Below are 16379 nucleotides of genomic sequence, written 5' to 3' on the forward strand. Positions count from 1 at the left end.
TTTGTTGGGAAAGTGATGTCTCTGCTTTTTCAATACACTAAGTTTGTCATAGCTTTTCTTCCACAGAGCAAGCATCTTTTAATTTTGTGGCTGCAGTCACCATCCACAGTGATTTTGGAGCCCAAGCACATAAAATCTGCTACTGTTTCCATTTTTCCCCATCAATTTATTTATATATAATGTTCTTCTTTGACTTGTAACCTTTCTTGGTTTAAAGTCCATTTTTTCTGATGTTAGTATAGCCACTCCTGCCCTATTTTGGCTACAATTTGCATGGAATATATTTTTAAAATTTCACTTTCAACCTGTTTGTGTTTTTGGATGTCAAGTGAATTTCTTGTAGGAAGCATATACTTGGATCATGTGTATTCATCCATTCTGCCCATCTCTCTTTTGAATGGAGAGTTGAATCCATTTATATACAGAATAATTACTGATAGGAAGAGACATCTGTTATTATATTTGTTTTCTGTATGTTCTGTAGGCTTTTTGTGCCTCAGTTGTATTTCTGTCTTTCGTGTTTAGCTGATTTTTTTTCTAGTGAAATGTTGAAATTCCTATTTTCTTCTTTGTATATTCTATAGTTATTTTTTCAGTTACCATAGAGATTATATTTAACATAAAGTTATAACATTCTAATTTGAATTTTAGTAGGTTCATAATATATGAAACTGGTCCTTTATAGCTCCATCCCCAATCATTTCAGTCGTTGATGTCATTAAAATTACATCTTCACACACTGTGCCCAATACATGAGTAATCATTCTTTCAAATGTATTAGTTTCCTACATTATGTAGAAAACAAGATTTGAAGTTACAAACTAAAGTTACAGTAATATAGACTTTACATTAATAATTATTTTTTCTTTAGATGTGTTAGTCTCTTAAGTCATATAGAAAACAAAGTAGAGTTACAAATCATTTTTAATATTACTTTTATTATTACCCATGTATTTACTGTTACTGAAATTTTATTTCTCAATATGCCTTTGAGGTACTGTCTCGGGTCCTTTCATTTCACCTTGGAGTCTCCGTTGAGCAGGTCTTAGTGGTAACAAATTCCCTCAGCTTTTGTTTATCTGAGAACATCTTAATTTCTCCCTCACTTTTGAAGGGCAGTTCTGCTCGGTAGAGGACTTTTGCTTGACGTTTTGATTTGAGCACTTTGAATATACTGGCCCACTGACTTCTTGTCTCTGATTTTTTTGAAGTATATTTGACCTACAACATTACAACATAATGGTTAGATATTTCTGTGAATTACAAAATGATCACTATAATAAATCTAGCTACAGTTTGTGCCATACAAAGATAATTATTGACTATATTCCCCACAGCATACATTTCATCCCTGTGATTCATTTGTTTCAAAACTGGAAGTTTGTACCTTAATTTCTCTTACCCCTTTCACTCATCCCACACTTCCTCCCCTTTGGCAAATACATTTTTATTGCTATTTCTGTGACTCTATTCTGTTTTATTTGTTCATCTGTTTTGTTTTCTAGATTCCATATGTAAATAAAACTGTACAATATTTCTTTGACTTATTTCACTTGGAATAATATCTCTAGGCCCATCTATATTGTTGCAAGTGGCAAGATTTCATTCTTTTTTATGGCTTTTATAAAGTGTTCCACACACACACATCTTTACCCAGTCATTCACTGATAGACACGTTACTTCCATATTTTGGCAACTGTAAATAATGCTGCAATTATTTAGGATCTTTTCTGTTTCCATACAAATTTTAGAATTATTTATTCTAGTTCTATGAAATTCCATTGATTAAAAAAAAGTTAGGCTTCATCAGCTCTTAGTTGTGGCACGTGGGATCTAGTTTCTTGACCAGGGATCCAGCCCTGTGTTGATCCTTTCTTCTCCCAGCATCTTTATGATCCTTTGATCCTTATTGGACAGACTGCTTTTCTCCACTTCACTTAGTTGTCCTCCTGTGCTTTTGTCTTATTCCTTCATTTGGGACATGTTCCTTTGTTGCCTCCTTTGGCCTCTCTGGTTATTTGTATGTGTTAGCGAAGTTGTTTATAGTTCCCAGTGTAGGGAGATGTCCTTGTGGGGGCCCAGTAGCACACCACCCTCTGGAAGCAAACATGTGATTTAGGCGTGTTGACTTCTCTCCTGCTGCTTTCAAGATTCATTGTTTATCCGTTTGAAAAGTATGATTATAATGTGCTGGTTTTGGTTTCTTTGAATTAATCTTACTTGGAGTTTGTTGAGCTTTTGGGATGTTTACACTTATGTGTTTCATCAAAATCAGGAACTTCCAGCCATTATGTCTTCTAACACTTTTCTGCCCCTTTCTCTTTTTCTGGACTCTCATATCTACTTGATGGTATCCCACGGGTCCCTGAGGCTCTGTTTACTTTTTCCAGTCTTTTTTTCTTTTTGTTCTTCAGTCTGAATAATTTCCACCATTCTTTCTTAACGTTTATTAGTTTTTTCTTCTGCCTGCTCAAATCTGCCTTGGAATAATACATCTAGTGAATTTTTCATTGCAGTTGTTGTGCTTTTCAGCTCCAGAATCCCTTTTTGGCTTCTCTTCAGGTTTTTAAAATCTCTTTGATTGTTCCATTTTGTTTACACATTGTTTTCCTGACTTTCTCCATATCTACCTTTAGTTCTTTGAGCATCTTTAAGGCAGTTGTTTAAAATTTTGGTTGTGTATCTGTCATGTCTTTTTCAAGGGAAGAGACTGTTGAATTATTTTTTCCTTTGAATGGGCCTCGTTTCTTCGTGTCTTGCATTTTTGTTGTTGTTGAACACTGGCCATTTTAATCTAATAACATGGTATCAACTCTGGAAATCAGAATCTCCCTCATCCGCAGGGTTTTCTGGGTTTTTGTTTTATGATTGTTGTAGGCTGTCTCTGTACTGAGAGTCAGTCTGAGGTATAAACGTAATGTCTTCAGGTCTTTTCTGAGCCTTTCCCTGGGCACATGTGGTCTTTCTCATTTTTCCCATATAGGCAGTTGTTTTTGACTGTGCTAGTTTTTAATGTTTGGCTCCTAAAAGGAAGGGGAAGATGCAAAACGTGAAAAGTAGGGAGCAAAATGCTGCTGGACTTTTGAGGCAGAGGCTTACACTGATGGGGGCGAGATGAGACAACAGCTGCCTACCTCTTTGCATCTCAGTAATCAAGCAGAAATCCCACGCAGGGCATAGATCCTCAATATCCAGGGAACAGCGTCCTTTTTGCCCACCCTAGTTCCCACAAGCTGTGTCAGAAAACTTGCAGAGCTGCCTGCCATGTTGCTGGTTGTAGTGGATGGGTAGCTTCTATTGTGCTAGCTAAAATTAACAAAAACTGCCTACAATTTACTATCCATGCCTGGAAGTTGTAAGGTTTTCATAAACTCCCGAATTCCAAAATAGTTACATCAGACAGATTCTGCCACTGAAGCTGTTCTCTCAGTGGGAGATTCCTGGTGCTTCCTACTCTTCAATCTTCCTAGAATCCTCCTTCACTTCACACTTGATCTACCAGTGTGAGTGGAAATAGATTTAAGATCACTGTGGCCTTAAGACCATAGATCCATTTTGCAGATCCACCCCGGGTTAAGTTGTTGGCTGGTTCCCAGCACCTCAAGGAACAAGATCAGGTTGCAGGGATTGCTAAGAAACCATGTGGTTCTGGCCTCCACATTTCGAGGCAAGTAACAGGAATGAAGGGCCACTGAAGTAAGAGATGTGGAGGGGAGGAAGCCAATTCACTGAGCATCTGCGGAGTACTAGTTTGGGTATAGTGTGCTAGATGCTGAGATGGGGATGAATAAAGGAATGTATGAGTTCCTTGATATCTCAGCGCAGGGTCATGAGTTTACTGTGTTTAGGCTGGTATCACCTTTAGGAAGACTTTGGTATCTGTAGAGGGCAAGGGTATATAGGCGGGTTCACGTTTTTACACTGAAAATATCAGAAGTTCTCACTCTGGAAATGTGGTTGTAAGCAGATATCAAGTCAGCAGAGTAACTGGAGTTAGTCACTGCATTGCCAAATACTAATCAATAGCTACTTGTTCTTCCCACCTTATCTCCTTGGTCAAACTTTTAAGTAGCTAACTGCTTGCTGTAGGCATTATGATTTTTGGCTTTAAAGTTATTTAAGCAAGCACACCATCCAAGCAGACCCAGGACAGAAATATTTAATGCCTCAGGAAAGGCTTAGACACTTGGGGGGTATTTATAATGTGTCAAGTAAGCCAGGTTTGAAATACATATCCCAGAATTCCTTCCTTATAATTTTAGTGAAGACCACATGATCTGTGCGATTCAGAAGATGGCAGCAGTGCAGCAGCTATATCCTTTTTACATGTGGAAGCGTAAAGGGGGTTTAAGTGTCTGACGCTAAAGAGGGTTTAAGTGTCTGATGTGTGGGATGCACCCAGTAGTTATGACCCGTTTAAGCCTGTGGCTGCAGGGCAGCTTTTCCTATGCACTGTTTTTAGCGACTCGTACCAACCTTACCCGTGTCAAAGCCTGAGGATTCCACTACTTGCCCTTGATTATGTTAAAAAGGTGGGGGTCCCTCCAAACAAAGATACTGAGGTGTTTGCTCAAAATGAGCAGGGTGCAGAGGAAAACCTTTTGCCTTTTCTTGCTGCAGCCAGATTCTAGTGAGGATCTAATATCTGGTTGTTTTGCACTGTGAATAAGGGTTCACGATGTATGTGACATCAGCTCTTTAGGCCTTCATACTGTGATATATCCAAGAAAAATGCTACTTAAGAGGAAATACTTGTTTAACACACAACAGCACCTGACACATGCTTACTTACATTTTACATATTTATTAAAGGGCACAATTAAACCCCTTCACTTCCCAAACGGAACCTACCTTACAATGAAAATGGTGGAATGTCTACTGGTTAATGAAAACACAGAATCCTCTTCTTTTTCTGATTATTCAGTTCATTTGAACAAAGACACATAATTCCATTGCCTGTACCCCAGTGTTGATCTCCAGTTGTGTCTTAGAGCAAGGAGCAGGACAGTATTGTCTCTTGTCAATTTTCTGAGGTTTCATTTTTTCAGCTGGGCCCCCAAAGTAGTTTCCCAACCAAATCAACTTTTTTCTTGAAGACTATTTGAGAAAAACCAAGAATAATGGTGGGGTTGGGGCACTTCCCAGGTGGTTCAGTGGTAAAGAGTCCGCCCACCAGCGAAGGAGAAGCGGGTTCGATCTTTGGGTCAGGAAGATCCGCTAGAGAAGAAAACAGCAGCCTACTCCAGTATTCTTGCCTGGAGAATCCTACAGACAGAGGAGTCTGATAGATTACAGCCCATGGGGTCACAAAAGAATCAGACACATCTTAGTGATTAAAACAACACAACAACAAGAATAATGGGAAATCACATTTGTTTTTCTCAATTTATTTAAGGAACACAAAAAAGTGCATCTGAATAGTTTTAAAAAACAATTTGCTTTTAATTCATCTGTCTCACCACTCCAAATGCAGTCTAAGAGACCGTTGATTTCTAGACAAATTGTTTAAAATTACTGAATTTGATACAAGAGTACATAAAGTTTGTCTTGAGTGGTGAGGGCACCCTGTAAGAGTTCGCTCTGAACCACCTGCCCACCCTTCCCTCTCTCTCCACACACTTTCTTTCCTGTTCCCGTGACCCATAACATACACTAGGGAGACAGTGGGCTAAGAGAATCTAGTTTTGGGAATAGTATTTTGCTTGTTACCTGCAAAAATCTAACTGGCCTTTTAGGATCTAATTTCAGTCTTGACCTCATTGGAGTCATGCTCTAATCAACGGAGCTACAAATACTAGACAGTTAAGCAGATAAGCAAAATCAACTTTTGTTTTATATTCTCTAGGTGAGATTGGGGCTTTTTAAAGAAATACCTCATGAAAAAAGACAAATGTGTACATGAGAAATTAAAAAGGGTTTTAGTTATCATTAAAGGAGAAACTCAATTCCATTTGTTCCATAGAGACGAAAACTGGTATAAAAAGGAAATGACTTTATTTTTATGTTTTAACATGGGTCCTAACCCAAGAATAAAAGTGTTTTGTTAAAACCACCATAAAAATAAAAATGAATCTCAAATATAATTGCCAGTGTTTTTTAGGATTTAAAAAGGTGAGATGTTCCAGGTTGAAACAAATGTTTTTTGGTTTGCCAAATGCATTCTTATTTCTTAGGCTGTGGGACTAGAAAGCCATGCTTTATCTCGCTTACCCGTAAAGACTAAAATTCAACTACATGTACGTATTTAAGACTTGCCCTAGTTCAATGCCCAAGTACTGGAGATTTTAGGCTAGATGTACCTGCCTGGGAAGCTGTTTTCAACTCTTTTCCACAATCATACCAGAACAAAGCAGCTAGCAGTGCAGGAAAAGAAAGCTACTGCATGTCAAACCTGCGAGGAAAACAGTTAATGGAGAAGAGCAATGATTTATTTTTTCAACCTCACAGATTTTGTTTTTAAAAATTAAGCTACTTAGTAGTAAAAAGTCAAAAAAATAGAGGAGTGTAAATAAACTTCCATATATCAGTATACACGTGTTTATGACACAGGAATTTTAAAAAGACAACAAAAAAATGCTTCAAGGATCCTAGATAGATAGGTTAAATAAAAACTCACTCCACGTCAAAGATATAAGAATAAGTCTGAAATTCTTGACAGGAGAGGTTAGAATGGAAGTAAGAAACTGAACGGTAGCAATGAGCAGGCATTACTGGATTCAACATCCTTTCCTGACAGGGAAGAAAAAGCACAATTCAGTGTCTCAGAACTTCATCCAAAGCGGGGAAGGCTAATCCAGAACCTCCTCCTGCTCACTATCATGGAAGAGTGTTTCAGGAATGACAGGGTTCCCCCTCGGGGGAGAGGCTGCGGGGCAGAAGCCGCTCTCACAGGGGGGTTGCTTGACTAAGGCGGCAAAGTCAGCAAGCAAGACGCCTCTGAGGTTCTGGCTTTCAAGTGTGTGATGCTGCTGTGGACCTGAGGGGGACCTGACCCCTCTACGGTGGGTTCTGTTCGTTAAAAATGCAACAGCTTCCATTCAGAGCACTTCAGTCATTTGAAAAACAAACCCCTCCCCCCCACCCCCAACTCTCCCCTGCCCAACTATAGGAAAGAAGAAACTCATCAAGCATTGATTTCTAGGTTTCTGCAGTGCTATTAAAGTTCAATCAAATGTAAAACCTAACAGACAGCCCCCTTGTTAGAATAATCTCAAGGGACCCAGAATTGGATATTGCAAGTTGACATCAACTGAAATGAGCGGGACTCAAGGTGCTGGCTCAGGCTCCACACTGACAGGCGCTGCTCTGCTCCGCCTGCAGTGGTCCCACGCCACCCCCTCGATGAGACCTCTGGGCAGCAGCAGGGTGGTGGTTTTTTGGGAAGCTACTGGTTTTGCTGTTTGCTTCCAGAATCACATAGACTATAACAAACTTTACACTAAACACTGTTTAGTCCTGAGTTGGGTGAAAGCCCATGCAGGAGGGGCCGAGTTCGTTAGGACTCTTCCCCCCATGGCGTGCTGTCATACGTGCCCTTCGGCTTTCTGCTCGTCCATTGACGGACTTCCTATTTCTTTTTCGTTGGTGACCCCTTCTAAAGTCTTCTTGCTCACTGCTTTACTGGCCTCTTCCTAAGGAACAAACAAGGAATCAAGAGGGTTAGAGGAAAAAAGAAATGTCCAGTTGCTTCCTGGCTCCTCTAGACGGTCAGGTCTAACACAAGAGGGCCTGAGCATGACTGTATTGGGATTCACGGCTGGTCAGTCCCAGCGCTGCCGCCATAATTAGCCTGGGAGCATTCCCTCTTCTTTGGTTAAAGTGACCAGCCTGCCCCAGGGACAGCTTTGACCGTCAAGTCGTGACCGAGGGTCTGAGTGGATGGTCAGCGAGGACCAGAATACACCCGAGTGGTCGGGGGGCTGACTGCTCCTCTTGGGTTGCTAGGTTGGCTCTTAAGCCTCAAAGTAAAGGGCATGGGGTGGGGCTTCCCCCTCAGAGCCTATTTCCTAGGAAGCTCGGAAGTTTTGACAAGCAAGTGTTGTGTTTGGGTTTTAAAATAACAACAAAAGCCTTAGTGCACTTTTAGGGAATTAATTCCCCTCTTCTCTTGCATGGACGTGCCAGGGCCTCATGGCTGTGCCTCTGGTGAACAGAACTGCACACCTGTCTGGCTCGTCCTCTGGATCCAAAGGAGCCTTGGTGGGCTCTGAAGTCCTTTTCCCTCCTCGTGGCCTCTTGGGTGTCTTCCTGGGCCTGTGTCCTACAGGAACCTCCTTAGGACGGAAGTCAGAGGCGCGGTCCGCCCGTCCTCCCCTCACCTGAAGGTGGGTGGGTTCTACACATACCTTTGCGTCCTGCTCCGCAAACTTCTTGAACATGTTGGCATAGATCCTGCGGTCCCGCTCGTTGTGCTCCTTAGCCTTTTTCTGGCACATGGAGATCTGCAGTCTTGCGGCCTTATTCTGGGGGTTTACTTCCAACACTTTCTCAAAGTCGCCCTTGGCTGACTCGAACTCGTTCATGAGCAGTTGGGCTTCACCCCGCCTGTATAAGCCCTTCTCATTGGCACTGTCCAGTCCAAGGGCCTGGGGACAGATGGGCTATATTTTAGAAAGGATGCATGTACCCTGTAGGAATTTGGAGAGAAAAGTCTCTGGCCAAGGGAATTAGAAAAGACCAGGCTCAAGGCAATTATATACTATTAATCAAAATAATAAAATTCATTTCTATATTTAATGCAATTTCTATAAAGATCCCAAGGATCTTTTGAGAAGTTCATTTTAAACGCCAATGGGAGGAGGGCTTTTGAGAAGTTCATTTTAAACGCCAATGGAAGAAGTAAATGCCTAAGGCTGAGAAAATTTTTGTAAATACAAAAATATTGAGGGGACTTGACCTACCAGAAAAAAAGATATACTATTAAACTACTGAGATTAAAACAGTTGTTAGTATTCCATGAAAAAACACGTTAGTGGAACAGAACACAGCATCTGGAAACAGATTCATGTGTATGTATATAAAAAAGATTTAATAATCACAAAGATGGTAACGTAAATCATGTAGAAAAAGGATTAACTTCAATAAATGGGGTTAAAACAGTGACTATCCATGTAGAAAATAAGACAGTCTATGTAGAAAATAAGATTTAGATTCTTACTTCATAAACACAAAAATAAATTCTAAACCAAATATATTTACATGCAACCCCCCATAAAAATATAATACGGTTATTCTTTTTAAAAAGCAAACCTAGTTGGAGGAGGTTTAAGTACCAAATGGTTATTTTTTTTATAATCTTAGGATGTAAACAAGCAATTCAGAGAAGAAATACTAGTTATTTCAATACAAGTAATGAAAAGATGTGCAACTTAATTAGTAACCAAGAACTAAAAATGAAAATAAGAATTTTCTATTGTCAATAATACTGAGGAATCACTGATAGTATTCAATAATATATAAAGTATTAAAATTTTTAAACATATCTAAATATATTGACACAATGTCTTTCGACCCAGTATTTCGACTTCTAGGGATTTTATCCTAGAGAAATAATCCCATACATGTGCAGAGAGACACTATATAATTTGTAATATCAAAACCCTGAAAATCTACCAAAACGGGTTGGTTAAATAAATTGATAAATACATACACTGGATACTAAAAGAATACTTTAAAGATACTAAAAGATACTATAAAAAGAATATGATGAACTGATCAGATGTGGAAAGATGTCCTTATTTTCTAGAACTATAAATCTATACATTCTCATTAGAAAGTAGACATACATGTTACTCTACTTATGGACATGGAAAAACAAGAGGAATGTGTGTGTGAAGTGAATGACCGTGGTCTTGGGAGAGGGTCAGTGGGAATTTTATGAATGGACTCAGGTTTTTAGATGTTTCTGTAATGTCTGAATATTGAATGACTTTATACTACTTCTATAAAGAAAGAATAACACAGGTTTAAAAATGTAATACTAACATTATTCTCTCAGGCAAAATACCATTTAATATATTTAATATATTATGTTATGTATTTCACATAACATACTGATCCACAAAATTCAAAATATTAAAACTCAATCTTACAAAGAAGGCTTGAAATCGTTGCTTGCTTTTCTTGTTCCCTTCGTCTGTCTGTAAGATACACCCAGTTACTAGCTTGCACCCACAGTAACATGTACACTGTTCACTCTGGGACCTAATATCTGACACAGTAGCACCATTAGTATAAAAAAGAACAGAATCATATGTGTGGTACTTCTCCTGGTCTTTTAGGTACTGCTTACCATGTTAATAGTACAGATGTAATGAAGGGTGCTGATGCTTTGTGGGTCTTGCAAATTATTTATGTGTAACCCTAGGCAGTGAATAAATATGATAATAAAAAAGTGACTTGTATGTATCCCTGGATGAACAATCACAGCCTAAAGACCTAAAAGACTTAATAAGTTAAATCTGTTTTTACACATGAAAAGATGCTCAATATCACTCATTATCAGAGAAATGCAAATCAAAACCACAATGAGGTACCATTACACGCCAGTCAGGATGGCTGCTATCCAAAAGTCTACAAGCAATAAATGCTGGAGAGGGTGTGGAGAAAAGGGAACCCTCTTACACTGTTGGTGGGAATGCAAACTAGTACAGCCACTATGGAGAACAGTGTGGAGATTTCTTAAAAACCTGGAAATAGAACTGCCATATGACCCAGCATTCCCACTTCTGGGCATACACACTGAGGAAACCAGATCTGAAAGAGACACGTGCACCCCAATGTTCATCGCAGCACTGTTTATAATAGCCAGGACATGGAAGCAACCTAGATGCCCATCAGCAGACGAATGGATAAGGAAGCTCTGGTACATATACACCATGGAATATTACTCAGCCATTAAAAAGAATTCATTTGAATCAGTTCTAATGAGATGGATGAAACTGGAGCCCATCATACAGAGTGAAGTAAGCCAGAAAGATAAAGACCAATAGAGTATACTAACACATATGTATGGAATTTAGGAAGATGGTAACAATAACCCTATATGCAAAACAGAAAAAGAGACACAGATGTACAGAACAGAATTTTGGACTCTGTGGGAGAAGGCGAGGGTGGGGTGTTTCGAGAGAACAGCATCGAAACATGTATATTATCTAGGGTGAAACAGATCACCAGCCCAGGTTGGATACATGAGACAAGTGCTCGGGCCTTGTGCACTGGGAAGACCCAGAGGGATCGGGTGGAGAGGGAGGTGGGAGGGGGGATCGGGATGGGGAATACATGTAAATCCATGGCTGATTCATGTCACTGTATGACAAAAACCACTACAATATTGTAAAGTAATTAGCCTCCAACTAATAAAAATAAATGAAAAAAAAAATAAGTTAAATCTGTTTTTATAAAATTGTGTAATCTGGTATCAAATGCCATAGACTTAAGGTCATGGATAAATATTGCTTAATTTTATCAAAAGTTTTAATTCATAATGTATTATTATAAACAGTCTAGGCATTAAGAAAGTATAACTGTACTAAAAAAAGCTTTCTGTATTTCCCAGTTCTTACTGAGAAATAAATAATCCCAAACAAAACAAAACAAAACGAAAAACCCAAACCTTGGCTGAGAGGAAGTGGAAGATGACTAAGCATGAAGACAGGGAAAAAGATCCAGACTATGTAACGTTCATCCCACACGCAGACACTTTACCTTGTCGCAGCACTCCACGGCTTTGGTATATTCTCTGAGCTTCAGGTAGCACATGGCCAGGTTCAGGAAGGCAGCGAGCAGAAACGACTCAGAAGCTTTCGATTCCTTTTCTGATAAGCCATATTCCATCTCTAACCAGGACACTATCTTCCCATACTGAATCACTGCCTGCATGTACTTGCCTCCCTAAGAGAGAGAAGCTAGTAATTACTTGCTGTACTGGCTCTGGAGCGAGTTCAAAGGGAGAATAAGCTCAGCCCTCCGGGAGCGAAGCAGACCCCCAGAGGGGCGCCACCCGCTCGTCCCAAGCAGGCTGTGCGAGTGCCCTGCTCTCCAGGCACCGCTCCCAGTGACCTCCGAGCTGCTGCACGGCGGGCACCCTGATGCTCTTCGCCAGCATTTACCATCTCACCCTTTTCAGCACACGGGCATCAAGGCTTTTGGGTTACATTCTTTGGTGCCAGTATTTACCGAACTTTCGTAAGGCCCGAGAGTAGCTGTGGACTATGTCACTAGTTTACTCAGAGGGAAGTCACTTTCCCCTTTTCTCCTGACGATGAGTCGTGCACAGCAGACACTATATTCTGGTAAGTGCTAGTCCCAAACCCAGCAGATCTTCGTTAACTAAACCAAGGGTTGGCAAACTTTTCCTATAAAAGGGAAGATAATACTGTAGGCTTTGGAGACCAAACAGCCTCTGCTGCAACTCTGTTCTGGGTACGAAAGCAATGACAGACAATATATAAACAAAGGGGTGTGGCTGAGTCCCAGGAGAGCCCTGCCTACAGAAACAGGCTGTGGTCTGCTAACCACTGATCTATAGACCGAGAGAATATACACAATGAACAGCTGTCCAGCATACCTAACTATAAAACAAAAAAAATCACACAGGTGTTAGTCACCTGACTACATGAGAAAGACTTTTCTCTTAATCATATTTTCGCTCTCAGTAACAACTGTGAATAAAAATTGTATAATTCACATGAATGATATATATGCTCTATTACTGTAGAAAAGAGGCCCTGATTGTCAATTTCTGGTGATGAGGATGGGGTAGACACAGTTCCAAGTGGACGGCCTAGGTCTGAGGGTACAGTCTTCCTGGGCTCACAAGGGGTTACTTCCCAGTATGCCCAGGGAAACTGAAATGCATTTCATATATCTCACCTACTGAACAGCATAGCTCAGACTGACCTACCTTCAGTGTGATCTAGCCTACAGTTGGGCAAAATCATCTAACACAAAGCCTATTTTATAATAGAGTGTTGAATATCTCATGTAGTTTATTGAACACTGTCCTGAAAGTGAAAACCAGAAAGGTGTGTGGGTCCAGAACCGCTGCGTCAGTTGTTCAGCCCTGTGATCCCATGGCTGGGAGCTGTGCTCACTGCTGATGACATCACCAGTCTGGGATGAAGCAAGCCCAAATTCATGTAAACCCGGATGCATGTTGCTTTCACACAGGTGTAAGTTGGGGGCTGGCTGTCCTTGTAGTTTGTCGTAAGCCTTAGGCCCCACTACTCAAGATTAAAGTCCTTACCAGTTTTCTGTCACTGTCTTTGCTCTTGCTGGATTATGAGCTTTTGGGGACAGGAAGCATGCCCTATCCCTTTTGGAATATTCAGGGTTTAACAAGAGGTGGCTATTGATGATGGTTTGCTAAATAAATATTAAGGTCAAAGGAATATAACCATGGAATCGAGTTTTTCAATCATCGGGAGCAAGCTGGAGATATGGGTGAAAATGAAAGGTGTCCTTTTGTTTAGATTCAGTGAGAAGGGCAGGCATTTTCCCTGTTATGTCTAGTTTCTTCTTCCTCTCACTCATCCTCCTCTAATTACCTTTCTATCTAATATATTATCATAGAGGAAGGAAAGGGCCTGGGAGGACAAAGACCAGATCCAATCACTTCAGTAGGTTCTGACTATCAGAATCATAGAGGTTATAGTTTCTGAAAGAAAATAAAACCCCCCGAAGTATTAGACTTTACGTAAATATTCTTTACACTTAAAGAGCATTTTACTTTCTTGATAGTCCTTTCATATGTAGTATATATAATTTTTATATCTCAACTTAAAATGAGCAAAGATCTCTGTGTTATTTCTGCTTCTGATGGACTAAAACTGGAGTTCTCCACTAGGGTGATTCTGTCCCCAGGTGCCCACCTGGTGATGTTTAGAGATGTTCTTCAGTTGTCACAGCTGGAGAATGTGTGTGTGTACTACTGGCATCTAGTGGGTGGGGGCCAAGGCTGCAGCTAAATGCACAGAACAACCTCCCACCAAACAGCCCCAAATGTCAACTGTACTGAGGTTGAGAAGTCTTCTCTTTCCTTCACTCTTTTAGAGCAAAAGAGGGTTTTGAGTTTTTCTCAACCTAAAATCCAAGAGTCATGGACAACTTGTTTCTGAATCAGAGTACTGGCTTCCTGGTTCAGTAATGGTGGTCAAAACAGCAAATCCTGGTGTGTCTGCAAAGGGCCCTGTGGCTGAAAGATGATCTTCACTCAGTTGCTTTAAGAATGCTTTATCCCCAAGGAGCACGAGGGGGCGCAAGAACCGCTTGGTAAGAAGTGTCCTCAGCCTTCTTCCCACTCTGCCTCCAAGTCAGAAAAGAGGAACTGACCAGCTGTGACAGCTAACAGCCCTGTCTCAGAATGCTGTCAGCTCTGCGGGCACAGACCACGTCTGTCTGACTGACCGGCGCAGTGCCGGGAGCAGCGTCATGTTACACGTGCTTAGTGATTATTTTCAGAGCCAAACGGAGACAGTCCTCTCCTGCCTTTCTTCAGTGTTCAGAGGTTCATGTGAGGAGCTTAATCACTTCCATCTAAAAGCTTTTTGCAATTCTACCCTACTGAGAGCAGAGACTTGCCCACTTAGGTGTAAGCCAAGCCGCCAGGTCACGGAGAACAGGGCTCGAGGTGTGGGCAGCATGAACCGCCCCCCGTTTCTGCTCTGGCCGCCGCACAAGGCGCCAGGTCACACACCCTGAGAAGTCGAGGCCCAGGGAGGCCGCTCGGCAGACTGAAACTCGCCCTGACATCTGAAAAGGGAATGTGTATAGGAACCCACCTACCGTTTCTAAAGTTGTACAGCTAAAACTAGGACCTCCGCTGGGATCTTTTATCTATATATGTGAAGGTGCCTCCAGGGAAGTTTTTAGTGCAAAATGTTCAGAGACATTCTGGGAGAAAAAGTCTTAGGTCAGTGGTACTGAACCTTTTCATTAATTTTCCCCCAACAGACTAATGTTTTGAAAGATTTTGTCTATCAAATTGCATGTTAAAAATAATATGTTCCATATGTGTGATCCAGGTTTTATCCAAACATCAGTAATTTTAAGAGGGTTCATAACATGAAATACACAAATCACTATTGTGGTTATGATGCTAAGAAGCAACGAAGTTAAGTAATTATATAGATACTTTAGCACTGATTTCTGCTGCTGATTAGAAATTACGGCCATCTCTCTGTATATATTCAGGACACAGCTATATGATACATGGCTTTGCAACATTGAGTCATCAGCAACCAATTAGTTTCTGAACAGCTAAGCTGTTTTATTACACTGAGTTGATATTGTCATTTAGTCACTAAGTCGTGTCTGACTCTTTGTGACCCCATGGACTGTAGCCCACCAGGCTCCTCTGTCCATGGGGGCTTCCCAGGCAAGAATACTGGAGTGAGTTGCCATTTCCTTCCCCAGAAAATCTTCCCAACCAAGGGATAGAATCCATGTCTCTTGCATTGCAGACAAATTCTTTACCTCTGAGCCACCAGGGAATCCAGTATATATGAGTTATAAACAAACATATATTATCTATACCCACAGTAAGAAATGTTTTAAGTTATGATTTGTATCCACTCAACTCATTTAAGTGGGTTAAGTGGCAGACGGTGTTATAGTCATGGTGTCACCGTTAAAGTGAATGATGAGAGTTACTAGCCTTTCTGGCAACCCTATGTTGATTCCTAACAGTTTAACTTTATTATCTAAAAATCTAGTAGCAAATGCTCTTTGCACTTTTGATATTGGGTTCAGTTCCTTTCGAAATCTGTGCATGAATTTTTCTTTTATCATGTACCTAAGTGACTTCCCCAAAACAGTGGAAAGGGAAAACGATATGAAATTTACCCCTTTGAATTCTACTATTTGCTAACAATTCTATTCATTCTTTGTTGCACAAACACTTGGTGATGGTCTACTATGTACCAAGCACAGTGCTTTAGGCCTTGACTGATACATGGTGAGTGGGTGAGCCAGACCTGGTCTAATGTTATGGATGGTTACAGCCTAGATTAGAATGTGTAAAAGAGGCATTTGTAGTCTCTGTCACATTAATTCATTCTGTCTTATCATTTCTTATACTGAAAATGACAGACTTGTAAAAATTCAGGCTTACTCTTCTCCTGAAGGGTACTGACAGAATTCAGGATAGGGGAGATCAGCACAGTTCACTGACACTTGAGTGAATTCTCTGAGATGGAAAGTACTGTACAAAGACTCAGCACACCTTGAAGTACACGGTCCCCTTCTCTTTGACGATGGCAGCCTGCTCCAGTTTCTCTTTGGTGTCCATCTCCCAGGACTCTTTGGCCTGTTGCATAAATGCGTGACAGTGGTTAGATGAACCGAGAAGGAAAAAGCATCAGCTAATGTCCATAAGAAAA

General features: G+C 40.6%; 1 protein-coding gene and 1 long non-coding RNA gene across 3 annotated transcripts in view; both read right to left on the minus strand.

Moving 5' to 3' along the window:
- Window positions 1–918: 918 nt before the first annotated feature.
- On the minus strand, window positions 919–5259 carry LOC122430094. Its single transcript, XR_006266227.1, has 2 exons — window positions 4852–5259; window positions 919–1221 (listed from the first exon to the last, which is right to left on the minus strand). It is a non-coding gene; the product is annotated as an uncharacterized LOC122430094 (long non-coding RNA).
- A 97-nt stretch (window positions 5260–5356) lies between these two features.
- FKBP5 (FKBP prolyl isomerase 5) overlaps window positions 5357–16379 on the minus strand; it is a 115750-nt gene continuing 104727 nt past the window's right edge. For both annotated transcript variants that reach the window (XM_043450893.1, XM_043450892.1), the window contains exons 9-12: window positions 16223–16306; window positions 11707–11892; window positions 8346–8585; window positions 5357–7631 (exon numbers count right to left, since the gene is read on the minus strand). In XM_043450893.1, the coding sequence (XP_043306828.1) occupies window positions 7524–7631; window positions 8346–8585; window positions 11707–11892; window positions 16223–16306 (618 nt within the window). In that variant the 3' untranslated portion in view covers window positions 5357–7523. The remainder of the gene's footprint in view (window positions 7632–8345; window positions 8586–11706; window positions 11893–16222; window positions 16307–16379) is intronic.

The sequence above is a fragment of the Cervus canadensis genome, chromosome 28 (assembly GCF_019320065.1).
Source record: "Cervus canadensis isolate Bull #8, Minnesota chromosome 28, ASM1932006v1, whole genome shotgun sequence".
NCBI lineage: Eukaryota > Metazoa > Chordata > Mammalia > Artiodactyla > Cervidae > Cervus > Cervus canadensis.